This window comes from Harpegnathos saltator, unplaced genomic scaffold, assembly GCF_003227715.2.
Source record: "Harpegnathos saltator strain DR-91 unplaced genomic scaffold, Hsal_v8.6 scaffold128, whole genome shotgun sequence".
Lineage (NCBI taxonomy): Eukaryota > Metazoa > Arthropoda > Insecta > Hymenoptera > Formicidae > Harpegnathos > Harpegnathos saltator.
In genome coordinates this window covers 1,139,214-1,160,001 of record NW_020229904.1, presented here as the reverse complement: position 1 = coordinate 1,160,001, position 20,788 = coordinate 1,139,214, and the positions used below count along the sequence as shown (strand labels likewise).

Below are 20,788 nucleotides of genomic sequence, written 5' to 3'. Positions count from 1 at the left end.
GAATTACCGAAGTAATGTAAGCGTCGGAGCTAATCACACGGCCGATATATGCCGAAAAGTGAAAATTGACGCGCTTTTAATTGCCCGTGTACACAAGCGGGGCGACTCCCAGTTAGTTTTCAATTGACCGTTCCCCGGCTGATCAAATAGCCAACCGCACCTAAATCGGGAATCGCGCTCGCACGGAAATCAGGTTGCATTTAATTAATATTTAATGCGCACGTGCGACCCGCTGCAACCCGGGCTCGGAATTTATTCCGAGAGCTATTGTCTCGCGCGTTAGAAGGGTCGTGTTGTTTGTCGCGCTCGCGCGCGGCACGTTCATTCCACCGAGACCGGATCGGTTCTTGACCGCAGTCAAGTCGTGTACGCCACGACGTCAGTCCCGCTGCTGCAGAGACGCCGCGCGTTCGCGACTAGTTAAGTTATTTCGAGTGAGACGGTGGTCGCAATCTAGACTGGCTGCGCCTTGTCGCACGCGCGACCGCAGCGTCGCGCCGGCGGCGTCGCCGTGCGTCGTCGCGCGTTATTTATTTAATCGAGAAATTTATGACTGTGGAATTCCGCTTTCTCGTCGCGCGCGCGTATCCGCCGGAATATCGAGCGCATTTTAGCGTCAGCCAAGCGCGCGTGGCCAATAAAGCGCCGCGCGCTTATATACGTGGCAGCGCGTAAATGAAATAAAATATCGCGCACCTACATACGTAGTCCGGGCGGTGTATAGTATTATTACACGTGCGAGCATATGAGCGCGCATTATTCACGTGATTTGGGAAGCGCGAAGCGGGACATATCGGAGCCTTTCAAAGTGCTTCCCCCCGAGCACACACACGTGCGCGCGCTCGTGCGAGCATTGTCGCCCTCGCTCCCACCCCCCTCCCCCACCCCTCTTCCTCTCGCGAGTCGTGCTCGCGACGCGATTACGATGCTCCGGTAGTTTTGCAAGTAATATCAGCCGCGATGACACGCAGCGTCGAAGATTTTCCGTGTTCGTCTTCTGTTGAAACTTCGCAGTCGCGCAAGAGCTTTCTAGTTTAGCGGCGATATTAATGGCTTCTTCAAACTTACTCCCCCTCTCGGATCGAGTATCCACTTCTGGAAAGCTACAAATGTCATTCTCCCGGTGCGGAGGGGGGGGGGAGGGCAAGAGAGAGAGAGAGAGAGAGAGAGAGAGAGAGAGAGAATGCATTGTCTCGTGTATCGCATTGAAGGAAAAGATTCCGTTGAGCGCCGATACATACATAGCTATATCGGCCGAGTAGCGCTCCTCCTTCGTTTCTTCTTCGCTTTCTTCTCTATCGTTCACCCCCTCGATACTCGACTCTCTCGAGTTTTCTTTCTTCCCGCCTGTCCGACGGTGTATCACGAAGAGATGGGCACCGACAGCCGTGCATAATAATACAGCACGGCTGTCTTTTGTGTCTCTCCAGTCTTCAGTCCCCGGACTTCGGTTCCGTCTCTTCGCTCTTTGCAACTTCGCTCCCTCCTTCTGCCCAGCGCTCTTCCTCTCTCATTTTCCTCCGCGGCAATCCGTCTAATCACCAGCATCTTTCGCGAAACAAAAAGTGACAGAGACAGGAAGAGATGGAGAGGTTCCCTAAACGGAGCGGGGTGACTGTGTGATAAAGCCGCCGCTCTTGTTTCGCCTTTTATTCGGTCGTTTCCCTTCGCTGCAATTCAAGATGACGCGGTCGATGCGGAACGATTAGTTCTCGCGGGGAGGTATTCGACGTTGCACGGAAAACCGTAAGGGAGTCACGAAGAGCGCTCTAGGGGGTGTGAAATATCTCGGTTGCGATGCTTGCGAGAAAACTCGACTCGCCGATGTGAATCGTGCGAATTGATCCTTGTTGTGTGCACACTTCTGTAGAATCGCATAATGGTTATACTGGGATCTCTCGCGACCTCAGCTACAAAAATGCGTACTGCGATGAAACTATTATCTTTTTGAACTGGAAAAAATTCCAGGGTATATTTCAAATATATTTTTAAATGATAGCATAGCTTTGGTGAGTGAAATTTGATCTCAAAAGAAAAACAAATTTATAAAGCGAAAAAACACGAGAAATGACGTTTTCTTGCTTAAAATATCGTAGCGAACGTGATTTTTAATATCTTTTGCAGAAATTTTGAGGAAATACTCTCAATATATGTCACTTTAAGGAAAAAATTAATACAATAGTAGGACTTTCAGAAAAGTTTCCCCAGACAGGAGAGTGTCAATTTCGCTTTACAGTCCGAATCGTACTGACGCTTCCCGACTAGAAACTTTGATCACGTTCATCTAACATTGATAAGGACCTAACAAAGGGTGAATGAAAGGTAATTCTAAGTAAGTCAGTCCTTATAATGTCTTAACGACAAATGAATAAGGAATACCTTTATAAGGTTATAATGATTGGGTCCACATTAGGACCTTAATGTACCAACCTAGTGTATCATATAATATGGTTCAGTTAATCAGGTCCTTGTCGGGATCTTATTCATTGCACCTACTGATGATTTGCATTATCAAGTTTTAACGAAACAATTTTTGGATGTCACTTTCAAATATAAAGATGTTTGCATTGAAAAAACATTTCAGATCACTTGAATATATTTGTAAAATGCTATAGGAACTATCCTTTCTTTAGCAGTCAATAAATAGTTGTAAAATTAACGTGACACGCAACTCATCTCTTTAACACTACTTTATGTCTTGTCACCTTGTGATATTCATTTTATGTTTCTTTACCGAAACATTTTACAAGTATGCTCAAGCGATCTAAAATATTATTTCATGCAAATATCTTTTTGTTTGGAAATGACACGAAAGAATTCTCAGCGTGTCATTTCTTATTTCTAATGTCATCATCCAACATAGTCGTGGCGAGTAATCAGGAGCCATAATTTGAGAAAAAAAACGTAATAAGGATTCCATGAGGTAACTCAATAAGGACCTGACTATGAATCCTTACTAAGGTCCACGCTGCGTTACATGACTTACTAGGACCCGACAGTATTACCTTATTGGGACCTGATGTCCAAGTGAGTTTAACCTGATCAAAACCATGGGATAAATTTCTAGTCGGGATAGATCATGGCGCAATTCGTGCTTGGGCTGAAAGAGGAGACACAGAACTAACAGTAGATAGCAATACAAGTCCTATTTTCGAAGATTAACATACCATAAATCATCGTCGGAGATCTTTGGGGTCGTTTTGACTCCACCGTGCACAACAAGGGTTAAATTACATCCGAAGGGAATCTGATTCATTATATCGTCGGGGCGCGATATAGCGCGGCGAAAGAGCGGGATATATCGCCCGGACATTTTCAATTTACCTTCCCACGCCACGCGAGAATGTTTATCGACTAGGGCGGAGATACGTAGCGACTGTCGATTAGCCGTAATGCGACCCTCTATCTTTCTTGCCGAGTACCATTCGCAAAAGTGGCCGTAAGGTCGTTTTTCCTGCAGTCCATGCGGACCCTCTCGACGCCATGCGTCTATTCGAAGACATTCGCACGCCGCGCGAGAAACAATTCGACTACCTGCTTGTATCGCTATGGGCCATCTGGAGCTTCCACCATTTGCGCGAAAATTGCTCGTATAAGAGACATTCCTGAAGGTCCGACGAAAATTCGCCTCGTGTCGTCTGACGATCCGGCCGTTCCGTATAAATTTTATATCATGCAATTTAGCAAATAATCGAGACAGACAGAGAGAGAGAGAGAGAGAGAGAGAGAGAGAGAGAGACAGAAAGCGAGATAAGAACAGAGCGCTGCGAGTGCACATGAAAACGTAAACGCGGTTCTTGCTCGAAGTGGATATGATATCTTAAAATGAATTTTTCCAATTTTTGCATTTGGTTGCATCGGACCAAAATCACGATCGCAATTCGAGTTTGCCCCTTTGACATGAAACAGAAGGCGTTATATGAACTCTGGCAGAAAAACATTCATTTTTCGATTTATTTACGTTAAAATTTATTGTGGCGCTTCTATTTATATTCCGGCGTACTCATGGCACACAGACGCACACACGCGCACGCGCGCACGTACACAAAGTAATTTGAATGAAAAGATATATTCCGAAGGTACCAATTTAAATAATTCCTCTGAAAATAGTTGCAGACGTTAGCGTATGAAACGCGTAATGTACAGCGGAACGTTGTTATAGCCCGGTCAAGAGATAAAGCACGATGAATTCCGGTTAAACGAAGTTTAAACGCGACTATCGTTCCACCGTGAGCCTCGATTGTTCGAGGAGACCATCCGGCGGAAAACGCTCCGCGACTGATACTACTCGAGCTTTCTCTTGGGCGCGCGAAAAAGCGACGAAAAGAGTCCCGAAGAGAAAGATGGCCGGCTGGGTGGACAAAGAACACGGGGCGAAAAATAAAAGAGGGAAAACGAAAACGCGGCTTGAACCCGGGACGGTAGCAAAACAAAGGGTAGAAATTCTAGGATCAGGAAACGTCTCGAGGACGAGCAACGACGACGACGACGACGACGACGACGACGACGACGAACGAAAGACGGGCGGTAATTCCTCTACGAGAGAAGAAAATATTTAATTCGCCGGTGAAAAGAGAGGCGATCGTCGTACCGAAATAAGAAATAGATTCTTCAGCGCGGAAGAATTTGTTGCGGGGCAGCTCGTGCTTCCCCCCTCGATTTCACTTCAGCGGCGAAAATTTTCCAAAATTTCTCTTTCAAAATGAAACACTTTCATCGGGTCGGCTTAATAATCTCGTTACGGGACAGCGGGCGATGAAGATTAGTTGCGACGTTTTAGTTAGCTTGGTAGAAAAAAAGAAGGAAAAAAGAGGAAAAAACAGCTCGTCCGACCGTCGAGCTGGAAGGGATCCTTCGAGTTTGCGCGATCGGGCGATCCATGATTATACGGTTACACGGGCATCCCGTTGCGCGTCCGAGCCAGGCGGGAAATATTTGTCGGCGGTTAAAATAAATTCCCGATATTGAGCCGGATCCAGACAGAGTTTTCCCGCTTAGTCTACGGCGCGCCGCGCCGGCCGTAAGCGGATATGTCGCAAATGGATTTGCCGCAAGTTTAAGTGCAGCCCGAGTGGTTGCGAGAAAGTATATATATCTGATAGTCCGACGGTAAAAAATATATTTACCGCTCTCCCGTAGCTAGCAGACAGTCTAACGCAAAACCACCCGCCGCCGAACCGCGCGCGCGCGCGTGCGTTTTAGTTTTCGCTTTTCCTCTCTCTCTCTCTCTCTCTCTCTCTCTCTCTCTCTCTCTCTCTCTCTCTCCTTGGCAAAACAATCTCTTATGTGCACAACGCGCGTCTCGTGGAGTATCGGATATTAAACTGCGGACGCCGTTTCGCAACGCCCGGTGTAATTTTGCGTAATCGCCCGAAATTATCACAATTTCCCGGAGCGGAGAAAGCTCGTAATTCGCCGCGCCCGACGCTCGATCTGAATTATAGATTTGTCGGTCGCTCGTGTCCCTATCATTAAGCGCTATTTAATGTCCCAGCTCGCTCGTTGTTCCACCTTTTCGTTTAAAGCAGCGGCGCCTAAGCGCGCCGCTGCTCTCTCGCACCTAAGAGCGATATATCGCAGCTCCGCTCCTGCCGCAAGTAGGATTACATAAAAAAAAGAAAAGGGGAGGAAAAAGTGTCTCTCTCGTATTCTTTATCTCGGAGCTTGAAGACCGCGATCGATAGAGCTCCTCTTCGCGGTTTCACCTTAGTCACGATGATCCGCCGATGAATTATCTTTTCTCGCTGGAAACGAGAAAGTGGAGCGCTCGCTCGTGCAAAACAACGGAAGGAAATAACACGACTCGAAAAGCCTGGCGGCGCGCAGCGACGCGTAAACGCCTGTCGATCCCGAGACGATGATTCAACTTTAAACCGTAAGGATCGATTCGCTCGTGCGTCCGCGACGTTACAGTCGACTGGCCGCTGAATCGAGAGCGTAATAATGTCGTCGGCGTGTGAAATATACGTATCGTTAAGTCCCGGACAATTTCGTGCCGCTGCCAACGCGAGAGAAAGAGCAACATTTCGCCCCCGGTCGAAATCGAGCCGGGAATCCTCCCGAATGCGTGAATTAAACGAGAGAGAGAGAGAGAGAGAGAGAGAGAGAGAGAGAGAGAGAGAGAGAGAGAGAGAGAGAGAGTGAGACGGGGGGAGGGGGAGAGGGAGGAAAGCAAGGCGCGCGGTTCGTTGCCAATCGCGATCGTTATTGTCTCCAAGTTAGCTGGTGATCGTCCAAGTTCGCCGGGTCGGCGCCGGGTAGGGTGAGAGATACTTTCTCGCCTAGTTGCGCGGCCGAATGGCGTGGGAATCGACGAGAGATACATTTTCGCGATCGCGCACCACCGAGTAAAGTTGTACATTTTTCCGGGCAACTTCCGCGCCGAGGACGCGAGACGGCGCGGCGCGCGCGAGCTTCCGGTCGGCCAGAGTGCCACTCGATAATAACGAATGTATAAAGGAGCGTCTCTCGAAGGAGTTCCGGCCATTTCCCGCGCGTGAATTTCCGCGATCGCGCGTTTCGGGGGGAGGGTGGGGGGGAGGGGCGAGGCCGAGGGGGTTAGTTCCATCCGCGCGTGCGCGCGCGACTCCTTGCCCGCGATAAGAAATTGATAATAAACGCCCGCGATCTTGATCGACGGCGATGTTCTCAAGCGGCGGGAGGAGGGAGGGCAGGGGGCGAGAAGTTTTCTAATTCTTGTAATCGAAAAGTGCTTTCCGCGGGAGAAGCGCGGAGATTCTTCGCCGGTCAAGGAACAAAGTTTCGGTTTGTATAACGTATCTCTCCGAACTTTTCTCTGCGTCGCGCCGAGATTTCGCGGCTCCTTCGCCGCGCGGCGGCGCGGCGGAACCGGCGGGGCAGGAGCAGGAGGAGGAGGAGGAGGAGGAGGAGGAGGAGGAGGAGCAGGAGGAGGAGGAAGAGGAGGACGACGACGACGACGACGACGAGAGTGCGGACACGCGAGCAGGACGCGCGCGCGCGCGGGGGCGGGCGGGCGGGCTTAGGCAACGTTTCGTGAATTTTGAAATGCATGTTCTTGCATCCTTAATCCCCGCAAAGGAAAGCGGCGGCGGTGGCGGCGGTGGCTTTCGTCGCTTCGGTGGTTTATTACAACGGTCTCTCTCCGCCGTTGCGCGCCACGAGATTTATCGGCCTTTCTCCCGCCCGTCTCCCCCCCTCCCCTCGCCCCCTTTCTCCAGCCCTTCCAGCCCGGTCTGCCGGGCAACTGCGGCCACTCCGCAAAATACAGCGAAAGGAACGGGCGCGTTGCAAAATGAATGCCCGGCGGAGGCAAGAAGGGATCGCACATTCGTTTCTCGAAGTTCTTACCATCCACAATGCGGGATCAGACAAGTTGACGGAAACCGCCGTATGTTTTTCCCACGACGAGATTTGAATGTAAATATAAGATGAAACGGGGCGTCTTCTGGATGAACGAGGGAGAGCAGGAGGGAAGAGAGCGGAAGAGAGCGGAAGAGAGAGAGCCGAGTTCGTGTCCGACGATTTACACATGAGCGAGTCGCGCGCGATCTCTCGCGAGCGGAATCGACCTAAAAATTGCGCAGCTCCGCGCAATCGGACGCAATTCGATGGCATTCGCCTCCTGCGGTAAATCGTCTCTCTTTCTCGTTTCAACGTACGCGACGACTGCGACGACTTTACATACATATTCCCCGGATCGTGAAAGGTCCTTCCTGGAAGGAGCAAATTGTATTTTAAAGATCGATGCCTCACAAGACTCGTGGCAGACGTTGTTTGTGGTGTAAACAGATTTACGAGGGTGAATGCTCGCCCGTAGCAGAGTCCGCGGCGGAGGTAGATACAAGTCCTGTTAAAAAATGCATTTCCCCGCGCCCGTCCGAAGGAGGAAGATAACTCTATCGGCGGCGTAAAGTAAGAAGCTAAGCTTCCTGAATGTTTCATAGCAGTTTCTCGATACGCTGAAAGACGCGAGAACGAGTATTGCGCCGGCTTCGCGCATTCTTTGCGACATTGCGCTATCAAGCGGCGTTGTTTACTGCCGAGAAACAACCGCGGAATGTTTCCTCGGGAATGATCGCATTCTTACGTGCAAGTGCTAATTGCGACAAATGTCGTGAATGCATATAATTCTCGCGAGGCTAACATTTCGCATAATGAGGTTTGTCGGACAGGAAATTTTCAGGGAGAGAAACTAAACGGTCAGCTGCTAAATGGCAGTCATTTCTGCGGAAAAAAAATTAAAAATATAGAAACTTTTCCATTAAATTGAGAAAATATAACGCACTTAAAATCCCAAACGTCCGAGTTTCCCGACAAAATCAATTTTATGCACTCGGCTCGGGTACTGTATACTATACCGGGTGTTTCAAACCACACGGGTCACCCGATTTTTTCGTTAACGCGACATTTTACAGAAAAATATTTCAAACAAAGAGTTGGAGGATTTTAAAGGATCTATTTACTGACGCTATGAATTTGATCTTGGGATAACCTTGAAAAGTCCAGTCAAGATCAACATAAAAGTCTGAAATGGAAACCGCGATTTTTTATTATACCGTCTTTTTCCACCAATTAATTTGAAGAACTTTTGTCTGAAATACTTCTTCATTTGCCTAATATTTTTCTAGATATTGAAGGAAAGCTTTTTCAATATTTAACTTACGATATCTCGCAAACTACTTTTCGGGAGAGAAAGTGGTACTAGACTTTTTTGCTCTATTTAGTCTCAAGAATATATTTTTACAATAGCGCCCTGACTTTTGTTAACTTGCTGATTTTTGGAAATTTCAAAATCCTCAAATTACAACAATATATTCTTGAGACTAATAGAGCAAAAGAGTCTAGCACCACTTTTCCTTCTGACAAATAATTAGCGAGATATCGTGAGTTAAATATTGAAAAAGTTATCAAGTTTTCCTTAAATATCTCAAAAAATATTAGGTAAATGAAAAAATGTTTCAAACAAAAGTTGTTCAAATTAATTGCTAGAAAAAGATGATGTAATAAACAATTGGGATATCCATTTCAGATTTTTATGTTGATCTTGACTGGACTTTTCAAGGTTATCCCAAGGTCAAATTCATAGCGTTAGTAAACAGCCCTATAACCTTTGTCTGAAATATTTTTCTCTAAAATGTCGCGTTAACGAAAAAATCGGGTGACCCGGGTGGTCTGAAACACCCGATATAATTTATTAATTTCTTTTCACAATGAGGTCATTAATCGATAAAAACGTCCAGGTTATGTCCAGTCGGCACACCCTTGCTTGCCGCACAACAAATGAGATATTAGCCCAACATATTGCGGAGGAGGGGGGGGGGGCGAAGAAAGGAAAGCGAGCGGGCAGCTCCCCGGCGAAACTCGACGTGTAGTTTCCACAACATCGGGATCGGGACCGCGGAAATTACGACCACAATGCTTAGTAAGCGCGCTAGCAAAACGAATGACACGCGGCCGCGAGTTAATTAGCCAATAGCGGTGACTTCTGCGATAAGTCAGCGTGCTCTTACCGGAGCGGTTCGCAAAGCGCAATCGGAGAGCGCCGCGCCGCGCCGCGCCGCGCCGGCGGTTGGAAAGGTCCGTAATGAAACTCGTTTGCCTGACATTTCAGAGAGACAAGCACGACGCTTGTCGCCGCCGACAACTCTGTCTAGAATGCGGGCGCGGAAATAACTCTGATCTGCGTGCATATCCGCCGCGAGAATTACCAGCCGAACAAGCAAAATACAATCCGCAATTCCCGCGACGTCGTCTCGATTCTCATGGCGAGTATAAACGCGCGACCTGCCGGGGCAACGTCTCTCTGTCTCCTCCCCCCTCTCTGCTTCTCTCTCAATGCGCGAACATGTTCGAGAAGCTCCTCCCGATCGTTTTGAGCTCGAGATCACGCAGCACGAGCCGATGCGCCATACAGCCGGCTTAAATTCGCGGTTTCGGGGGAGTTCCGTTCTTTCCCGCCCGCCCCTCCCTTCCTCTCCCCCTCCCCGAGCGGGAACATCTCAGGAAACTCCGATCGTCCCCGGCACCTACCCCGTGAAATTCTATCTGCTCGCGAATATCCGACCATTTGAACGCGCGTATAGAAGAAGAGGACGGCGAAGTGGGCGGGAAGGGTGAATTAGCGGAGGGACAAAATAGCGTTACAGCGATGCTCGGCGAGGCTGCGAGAAGGTCGCGTAGCTATTTGTAATTGTAATTAGCAGCCGGCTAATTCATTACGTCGCCAAGAAATATACGGCGCGCGGTATCCTACTTGGCTACGGCGACTGCCGGATCGAGATCCAACGGGAGAGAGAGAGAGAGAGAGAGAAAGCAGCCGGGTTACTAATTATTGTAAGCACCAACGTATGCGACAAATCATCGCATCCAGCGACGAGGTGTGCAAGGAGCAAAAAGGAAATCTAATAATGAGAAAGTGGAGCACGAGGAGGACGGTCGCGTCGGGAAGCGGGCGCGGGGGGTAAAAAGAGGCGGAGAAGGAAGACGCATCGAGCCCGGTAGCGTTCTTCCCGCAGAGATCTCAAACATATTTTTAGATTAAATGCGCGTACCAGATTTCCCGTGATTCTTGCAGACGCGGGTTGTTTGCGACAAATTGTCCCTTGATGAAAACGACGTCGACGTCGACGTCGCACGCAGTTATCCGCGATCGGAGCATCCTGCATCTTTTGCGAATGTCACGTTGACTGCTTCTGCTCTCAAATTTGCTCAGGATTGGTACTTGCGAAGACGCGTACACGCATAGACGATGAAATTCTAATTCGAAATACGAAGAACCTCCGCAAAATGTGCCCGTTTTTCAGTCCCTGATTTTTAAATTAAATTTTGTGCGAAATGATAGCTCATGTTAAGATATTAATCACAAAAAAGTTTTTGAGCATACGATTGGTTTCAGTCAAAGTGGTCACTACCTACTAAGGAAGTTTGACACTAATAACGTTTTATCGCACGAATTTTTGCGAAATTCAGTATCTATGGGTTCTTTGAGTTGCTTATTACGAATTCGAGGTCAGATTAAAAAAATTCAAGATGGCGGGTGTAATATAGCGGACACAAATAGTGAAACAATTACAATTTACTTTTATTAGAACTTTATCGTCATGTTGTGATTTTGTCGGCTAGCTGAATGCGAATTTTCTATCCGATTTACTACATTTACCTTCAGTGTAGGCAAGATGAAAAAGTTATCCAACCAGTGAAGACAAGATGAAAAAGTTATCCAGCCAATGAAGGCGAGATAAGCTTCTAAATATGACAAATAAAACTATCACGTTATCCTTTATGCGTCATGTAACGTATCAATTTGAATTTGATATTTCTTTTATGAAAAAACAATAAAAAAATATACTTTTTCCACTCAAAAATTGTCGTTGAAAAAGTTACTTTCGAAAACTTAATAGAAAATTCGCAACTAGCTAGCCAAAAAAACCACGTAACATAACAGTTCCAATAAAAGTAAATGATCGTTTCGCTATGTGCGTCCGCCATGTTGCACCTGCCATCTTGAATCTTTTAAATCTGACATCAGATTCATAATCAGCGACTCAAAGAACCCATAGATAGCGAGTTTGGCAAAAATTCGTGCGACAAAGCGTTATTAGTGTCATACTTTCTTAATAAGTAGTGACGACTTTGACCCCTCTACATCTTTGAAACCAATCGTAATGCTCAACGTAAAACTTTTCTGTAATTAATGTCTCATCATGAACTATCTTTTGGCATAAAATTCGATTCCAAAACCGAAGGCCGAAAAACGGGCAAAAGATCGACCCTTTTCGGCGGAGGTTCTTTCACCGCGATCCAAAGCTGTCGATATAATTGAGGGAAAATCAGGATACATATGTATATCGCGAGACAAGACGTCGACGAATGATCGAAAAGTCTCAAACTAACGAGCTGAGAGGGTCGCTTTTGAAATTCGAGCATAACGAGCTGAGTCGAGCCGCGGGGGTCTCGGTGGACGTCAGGCAGCAGAACGAGATAAATTTGCGAGATCGTGAAACGCACCGGCTGACTGCTGGCTCCGGAGTGTCGACGTTGTCATCCGGGCAAAAAAACAGACTGCGACAGACCGCGTATCGTAGGAAAAATAGCGAGACGCGTTAACGGAACTAAAATCGCTGTTTAATTGCCGTTGTTCTTCATTTCTGCGCTTTATCCGTCGAATTATCCCACATACCGTGGGCGCTTTGTGTTCCGTTGGGACCATAAACACGACAACTCTTTCTCTCACTCTCTCTCTCTCTCTCTCTCTCTCTCTCTCCGTCTTCCTCTGCGTTTCGTGACTTTCGTCGAACAAGTCGGCTGGGAATTAAGACGGAGACTCCGGCGAACGTTGGTTCTCTTCTCGTTCGTCGACTTTTCGCGTAAACGAATTGCTCCCCCGCTTATCAAAACTGTCAGCTTAATCAACGGATATCGCGATGTAACGATGTTGATCGCCAACGATATTATCGCTCGCTGACGTTGGAGAAATTGAGGTATCTTTCAGACGACCTTGCGCGCGCGCGCGCGCGTCGGGCATCATAATTATCATGACAAGCCCGTGATAAAACTTAGCGTTGCGCTTCGCGCGTTATTTTTCCGCGCAAAATATAAAGTAACAAAGCGCCGGTGGGACGCTAGAGTTTACAACCATGGCAGTTCTCAACGCTCGTCGAGGCGAGAACGGAGAAAAAAAACAGTAGGGCATGGCGTCATGTAGCTGCAATTTATGCAAAAATAAAAGAACGCGGCCGCGCGCGCGTGCGAAACCCGGTCGTTTTTATTTTCGCGTGCCGCCCCGTGTTTAATTTTCTGCGACCCGTCGGAAAAGGGAGAAAAATCGGCAGTCGCGCAAGATTTTTAGCCGGACATAAACATCCGCGAACGCGGCGTACGGCTCGGATTCTCGCGTGAATTCACGAAGTAACTCGGTTAAATCGGTTACTTTCCCCCACTCGATTCGGCAACGCAAAGTTGCGAATCGACCGATAACGAACGAGGGGGTGAAGGATGATCGTGTTTACACCGCTGATGAAAATGGGAATAAATCGGGCCGATGTTACACCGGAGGGATCTCTGAATTTGCGATAAATTCGAAATTCGAGGCGATTTCCCGTGCCGGGAAATATCTTCAACGAGCGATAATCTCCATATTTCCATTTCACCTGTGATGCACAGTTTTCATTCGTGTTTTCTTGTTGCGATTAGAAACATAAATATCCTCGTGTGTGTGTGTGTGTGTGTGTGTGTGTGTGTGTGTGTGTGAGAGAGAGAGAGAGAGGGACAGCGCGGAATAAATTTAATCTGTTCCAATGCATCCCGATTGCAACGGGAGAGCACGAGGGTAAAAAATGCGGAGGACGACAGTCGTATTTTATTGTTGTCGCCGTTGGTTTGCACGATACCCGTGGAAGCCGTGCAAAGACGCGTCGTAATTTCGACCAAGTAATCCATCGTGGCGGTTTAAAGGAAGAATGGTCAAGTGATGTTAAGGAGTGCTAATGTAGAGCTTGTATAAAGATAAGCGGTTAACAATGAAGGAGAGAGAGAGAGAGAGAGAGAGAAAGTAAAGTGAAGTTTTGAATGTGCCCATTCCGCGCGTCCGCGTAACAACATGTAATTACCAACCTCAATTATTTAACGCTGTAACGCCGCGTGTAAGGGAATTGCACTTAAAATGCAGTTACTAAATGTCATAATGGAGTAAATTAGGGGAGTTCCGCGGCCACGATTATTTCGCGACGAAACGCTGTCTCGTTTCCCGATTATTATTATTATTCACGTGGCGTGGAAGCGTGCGATGGAAATATTTTCAATAATTACGCGGCAAAGTCCGTCGTTTCGCGAGAAACGTCGGGCTCGCGTGATTACGTTAATTCCGACGTAACTTCCGGGCTGCGAGCCGAAAACGCCCGTTTAATCTTTGCAGGATTAGGATGCGAGTCGCGTGAATGCGCGCAAATCCATCGGCGTTTCGTACGTATTTTGCCAGCTTTGTGCGTATACGCGGATGCCCTTACGTATGCCGATGGCGCAACCCCCGGGGCCTAATCTTATCCCGCCAACTAGTTAAATTAGACTACGGGATCAGCCGCCTTCCCGACCGCCGATGCTCACCGATCGTAGACGACGCGATCGATCTGTATCGCAGGGCGTGCGGTGTCGCAGTTACATGCGCGAACTCGAGTTACGAGCTGCGATCGACGTGCCTGGCGTGCATTGAAAAACTCGCGCGAAAAGACCGAGCTGGGTGGGTGATGAAAGACACGTCGGGCGGATTTTACGAATCAGGAATAAGTTGCGCGCAAAATTCGTTGATTTACAAACTCGCAGAGCTTTCCCGGCTCGTTCGCAATTTCGCAGATGTATGGATTCATAAATTTCCGAATTCATACATTACTAATAAGAGATCGCAGATGTGGCCCGGGGTTTATAGAGACTGCTAGATTTCACGGCGCGGAAATTTATAGGACCTCTCCTCTTCGGGTTTACACGAATAATGTGACGTGTCTGTTTTGTCCGGTGTCTCTGCGTTGCCGTCGAGGCCGCCGGCGGCATCATGCAAATTGCGCGTAGCGCAAGATTAATAATATTTAATTAAATGTAATTAGAACGCTGCTCTGTTGGAAAATAGAGGGGCGACGGCGACGCAACGAAAAATTACACACGCGCGACGCTCGCCGCGAGTGACCCGCGTCGCGGAATTTTAGACCGTTCTCTTCACTTGCCGAGTGAAAACGTGCGCCTCGGATCTCGCGAAGGGAGAAAAAATACGCGCACCTCCTCGCGCACCAAGAAGCTCTTTTCTGCGAGGATGGTCCTCCCGGCGAGTTACCTCCCGCCGAGCAATCTCACGAAATTGCACCGCGCGATTTCACGTCGTTCCGCCGACGTAACCGTTCGCATTCCCGACGTTCCCTTTTTCCGGGTCCTTCGACTTTCATTTGACTGACGGAAGGGGTGGTGAAGAGTATATAAGGCGGTGAGAGTTGTGGACAAAAAGATTTAGCGGAGACGGAAGTGGGAAAGGAAAATGGACAGAGAGAGAGAGAGAGAGAGAGAGTAACAAAAATGAATTATCTTATTTCTCGGGCGATATCGCTGTTGCCGAAAGTAACAGATGTTCGAGACCACCGAAGTGAGATATTAACTTGAGAAATATATAACAACACCAACACGGAAATATAATGGCGACACAGGCGCTCACGATCGCCATTTTAATTCTCTAACACGCCCCGAGGCTCGGGATATACATTCATTATCGAACGCGCGTTGCTTGTTTCTGCTCCTCCTTTTGCCCCTCTTCAATTTTTCCGGCTCCCAAACCCGCAGATACGCGACCCGGATCCACTGTTTTCCCTGTTCCCGTCGGTCTCGCGGAAAAGTAGGCCCGGTGGGGATCAGACTGACACCCGAGCTTTTACGTAACGCGCGACGAGCTGCATCCGAGCCGGGCCAAATATGTCATTTACTGACTATGCTCGTTCGTATGCACGTCCAGCGTGCTCCAGTTGACCGTAATTCACATGCTCAGATTCCGCGCGCGCAAGTTCACCGCGGAAAGTTACACGATCTGTATTCAAAAGCGATTTCCAGTGCTCGCGGCGGTCTCTCCGCCTCTTATGGGCATTTTCGCCCGTTGGCGCAGAGTTAGTTTCGCGATAACAAGACGCCTCGCGACGCGCGCGCTCTGCGAATCCAGAAAGATTCGCGAGTTCAGTGCTCGTAAGATGATATATCCGGGGCAAAAAATTGTTAGGGCCATCTTCATGATCATCTTCATGATAAAGCTGAAAGTAGGATGCCCTGAAAAGCGACCCGACTAGAAATTTTGATCAGGTTCACCTAACATTGATAAGGAGCTAATAGGGTGAATGAAAGTTAATCCTAAGTAAGTCCGTCCTTATAATGTCCTAACGACAAATAAGGTAAGGAAGACCTTTATAAGGTTATAATGATTGGGTCCACATTGCGACCTTAATGTACCAATCTAGTGTATCATATAATATGGTTCAGTTAATCAGGTCCTTGTCGGGATCTTATTCGTTGTACCTACTGATGATTTGCATTATCAAGTTTTAACGAAACAATTTTTGGGTGTCATTTCCAAATATAAAGATGTTTGCATTGAAAAAACACTTCAGATTGAATATATTTGTAAAATGCCACAGAAACTATTCTGTTTTTAGCAGTCAATAAATAGTTGTAAAATTAACGTGACATGCAACTCATCTCTTTAACACTACTTTATGTCTTGTCACCTTGTGATATTCATTTTATGTTTCTTTTCCGAAACGTTTTACAAGTATGCTCAAGCGATCTAAAATATTATTTCATGCAAATATCTTTCTATTTGGAAATGACATGAAAGAATTTTCAGCGTGTCATTTCTTATTTCTAATGTCATCATCCAACATAGTCGTGGCGAGTAATCAGGAGCCATAATTTGAAAAGAGAAACGTAATAAGGATTCCATAAGGTAACTCAATAAGGACCTGACTATGAATCCTTACTAAGCTACCTGATATCCACGTGACTTACTAGGACCCGATAGTATTACCTTATTGGGACCTGATGTCCAAATGAGGTTAACCTGATCAGGACCATGGGATAAATTTCTAGTCGAGGATGTCTCATTATTACCACATCGGGTCTCGAGATGGATCTTTTAAGGATAATTTAGATTTTACGAAATAAGGCTTTGATAAGGAGAACTGTGCTGAGGACCTTTTAAGGATGCTTTAGATATACAAAATCAAGTTTTGTTATAGAAAATGAATGAAATCTGAAGCGTGTGATAAAATTGTCATAGTTTAGTACTGTTTTAGTAGGTACGCTTTCTATCTGGTTCTTTTAAAGATTTTTTAATTACACCGCAATTAAAAACAAATTTTATTAGCTTTATTAGTTGCCATATTTATTAGTCTCTTCCAAGGATTTTTCTACTATTGCCTTCGTGTTGAAATGCAACAAACTTTAATAAAAACAGTAGCACGATCTTCATGTGTAAAGGATGCTATATTTTATTGTAAAATATGCTCTTATGTTTTTAAAATAAAAATTCGAGTTGTATACAAACAAGGTTATGAAGAAATAAAGAAATTATAGTCTAAATTTCTTGAAATGAAAAGAACGAATATTTTTACTCAAGCAATAATAAAAATATTTCCTTACAAGGCTCTCATAATATTGCCTTATAAGGACCCGTTGAACCATTTATTACACATCTTGTAAGGCCCTTGTCTTTCTACCCCTACTAGGGGGTAGAAATGTTGGATTAATGTTGGAGAAAAATAATCAGACCTATTAATTTTTCTATTCGGGACGTTCGACAGTGAGATATCTCGCGATATCGCAAATCTCTGCCTAGATCTGTCGGCACGAGGAAAATCATCTCGTATGCTCATCTCTTGTCAGGCAAAATCGCCTGAGAATCTTGAAACTTGGGCAGGCGCAAAATGCGCCGCGTGATGAAACGGAATTTTCATCCGCCGCGGTAAACCCGCGCTGCGCCCCGCGCGGCATCGGAGAAACATAAGACGAGTCGTCACGTGAATTCCGCGTCATTTACACGTGCATAAAAAATCGTGCGAGCACTCACCCGCGCTTTCGGCGTCTGCTTCAGTCCGATCGCTGGCTGGCTGCGGTTGCTCTGCAACAAGAAAAAGACCGAAACGGCCTCGTTATTCGATGCGAGAATGAATCCACAATGGTCGACGCGTGTAGGGGTGCTGAAACTCGCGCTCGAACTGCGTGTCGTTTAAACACTGTTGATATCGGCGGTGGAGGGGGGAGGAGGGACATCTTCGCCGAACGCCGAAAGCGACGAGACGAACCGCGATAAATCGTCGTCGTAAAAGGCGCCATCAAAACACAAACTCGCGGCTGCTGTTTCGTCGAGGGAGGGAAGGAGGATGGCTGGCGGATGAGCGAGAAAGAGAGAGAGAGAGGGGTGGAGGGGGCAGGTAACTGCATCGTAATTTGAGCGTATATTTATGACGGCGCACGTGCGGTCCGGGCCGCGAGAAGGGAGAAGCGGGGAGGGGTCGGGCGGTTAAATTCAAAACGCGCGTTTCCGACATTTCGATCGGCGCGCGATCTCCCCCCGGCTACAACCGGAAGAATCTACCCCGCCGCCGGCTCCGGGTGTATAGGAAACAGCTCGCGGATTCGTTCGCTCGCCCCCCTCACCCCCGCTATTTCCGGTTCGCGAATCAATCCCTCGCGAGGGGCGCGGGAAGGGGAGAGGTGGACAGCCGGGACACTGTTTCGCGCGGTATCGCGGCCGTTGTCGTCGTCGTTGTTGTCGTCGTCGTCGTCGTCGTCGTCGTCGTCGTCGTCGTCGTCGTCGCTGCGAACGATCGGACGATAAATTCACGAAGCGAAACGCGCCGCGGCCGGCCGTTATTGCCGCGAATGCGTAAATCTTAATTGGCCCGTCGCGCTCGCGACACGAACGTGAGCCGAGCTGGCGTGAACGAACGAATGAGAACGAACGAGAACGAGTCGGTCGGGCCACGCACGGCGAAATAACGGCGCGTTGGAAACTTATCCCGGCAGAATGACGAAGCGGCCGAAACACACGGAGAGTAGTCACGTATCTCGCGGCGATTTAATTAAGCCGTCGCACCCGCCATACATCCCGGCGTTGATTAAGCTGTTTTCGACCGGACGTCGATATGCATTTTTCCCCGCGCTGATTGCCGCCGCATTTGCAACGAGCCGGCGGCCCATTCTTTTTTTTTTTTTCTCGCTCTTTCACTCTCTCTCTCTCTCTCTCTCTCTCTCTCTTTTTTTCGCAAATGTTCATTGAAAGGTCGTAAAGCCTGCGCGGTGCGCGCAGTGTGTACAGCATACACGCACATACACACACGCACGCACGCACACACACGTCGATTTCCGCGGCGGACGCAGCCCTTTTTCACGCGATTCTTTTTGTTCCTCCTCTCTTTTTCTTGCGCACGCGGCGAAAGACCCCGTGCGCAAATTTCTCGAGTATGGCTTGTTCCTCGCGAATGTTTCCCTTCTCTTTCTTTCTCCTTCTTCTCGTTCCTTCACACCGGGCTTCGACTCGCGTACATCGCATCGCGCGGGGAATGTTTAATCCGCGCGAAGGGAATCACGAGGGCTCAGTAGGGCAGGAAGTGTACGGCGTTTTCGCCGCACTTGGCCTTCCGCAGGCGCCGGCGACCCACGGAATAACCAACCCCGCGGTAAAAGCTCTCGCCGCCACTCCCGCCAACTTTATCATAGCGCGGGAATTTACATAATATAATCTTTTATATACGATCGCGTTTTTTGGATAACGAAGCTCTTAGCGAGCTCGTGTCGATCCAGCGCTGTATCAACGACAGCGCGAACAACCTTCTCCCCTACTTGTTATCTTCAGTCGGACACGTGACGTCTCTTTAACGGGGTTGGAGGGTCAGATTGCTGAAAAATCGTGCTTGTTTTTGATAATATTTTGTGACGAACTGAATATATGCGCGAGAATGAAAATTTTAGGTACAGTCAAACAACGTATGAAGAGGAGGAAAATTTTGTTTATCAACAAATATTCGTACAAATATACGACATACTACTGTGATCAAGAAATAAGGTGAATTTGTTTATAAGATGAAAAATCTTTATTTATTCTTCCAAATCAATTTCATCGCCTTCAAAGTACTCCCCGTCCGACACAATGCACTTATGCCAACGTTTTTTCCAATCCTCGAAACAATCAGAGAAGTCTTTTTCCGGGATGGCCTTCAACTACTTTCTTCGATTCGGCTTTTATCTCCTCAATCGAGTCGAAACGGTGTCCCCGGAGCGGTCTTTTGAGTTTGTTGAACAGCCAGAAGTCGCACGATGCTAAATCACGCGAATACGGTGGTTGTGGAACGATATGGGTCGAATTTTTGGTCGAAATGTTCTCGAAGAACCAATGCAGTGTGGGACCAATGCATCATCGTGGTGCAAAAACTAAGAATTGTCTGCCCATAATTCTGGCCTCGTGATTCGATCAGAGCGAATTTTAGCTAGAAATCTTGAGGAGGCTTATCATTATTCGGTGAACCACTAGAAAAAAAAATGGAACAAAATTAACAAAATGGCAGCTATTATTAGGAAAAAATTCCAATGTTTCAGTTCTTTTGCAATAAAAAAGTTAATATCTCAAAATGAAATATTTTGACGGAGTTATCCATCGTTCACCTGAGAGCCACATGAACAAATATTGCTTTAAAATTTCAAATCGATACGAAGCTCAGTTTCGGAGAAATCACTGCAAAAGGTTGAACAATAAAATTTCGAGAGAAACGCGTTTAAAATTTAAGTGGACGTATATCTATATGAATATTTGTTTAAAAACAAAATCTTGCTACTCTTCATATGTTATATAAATAGATGTAAAATTTTCATTCTTGCACATTTATTCAGTTCGTCACAAAATCATTATCAAAAATAAGCACGATTTTTCAGCACCCTGACCCTCCAGTCCCCTTAAGGGGTAACATCTGAGTGAACGCCTGAATAGAGTTCGCAGAGTAAGTTTGGGAATTTTTTGTAGTTAAATAACAGCATAGATGGAAAATTGGTTTGAAGGCCTCTAACGTGCATACCTTAAACTACACAAAACAATTTTTTGTTATTATTTTGCCTCAAGATGGCGGCGCTGAAGCTCTCCAAGTAAAACCACGTTTTTCGAATTGGCTTGCAGCAGAACTTCAACAAATTTCATCCGATCCACTCGACATTTTTACAGTAGCTGCTAAACTAAATTCTCTAGAGAAGTACACGTGATTTTTTTACGATCGGTTCAAAACTTTTGTTATTATAAATA

The 20,788-nt window shown here is 46.9% G+C and overlaps 1 protein-coding gene across 1 annotated transcript in view; it reads right to left on the bottom strand.

Annotated features, from left to right (window-relative positions):
- The window catches only part of LOC105185450 (chromatin modification-related protein eaf-1), a 482,264-nt gene that overhangs the window by 444,674 nt on the left and 16,802 nt on the right, over positions 1-20,788 (bottom strand). The window contains exon 2 of the mRNA XM_025307813.1: positions 17,567-17,617. Within this exon, the coding sequence (XP_025163598.1) occupies positions 17,567-17,617 (51 nt within the window). The remainder of the gene's footprint in view (positions 1-17,566; positions 17,618-20,788) is intronic.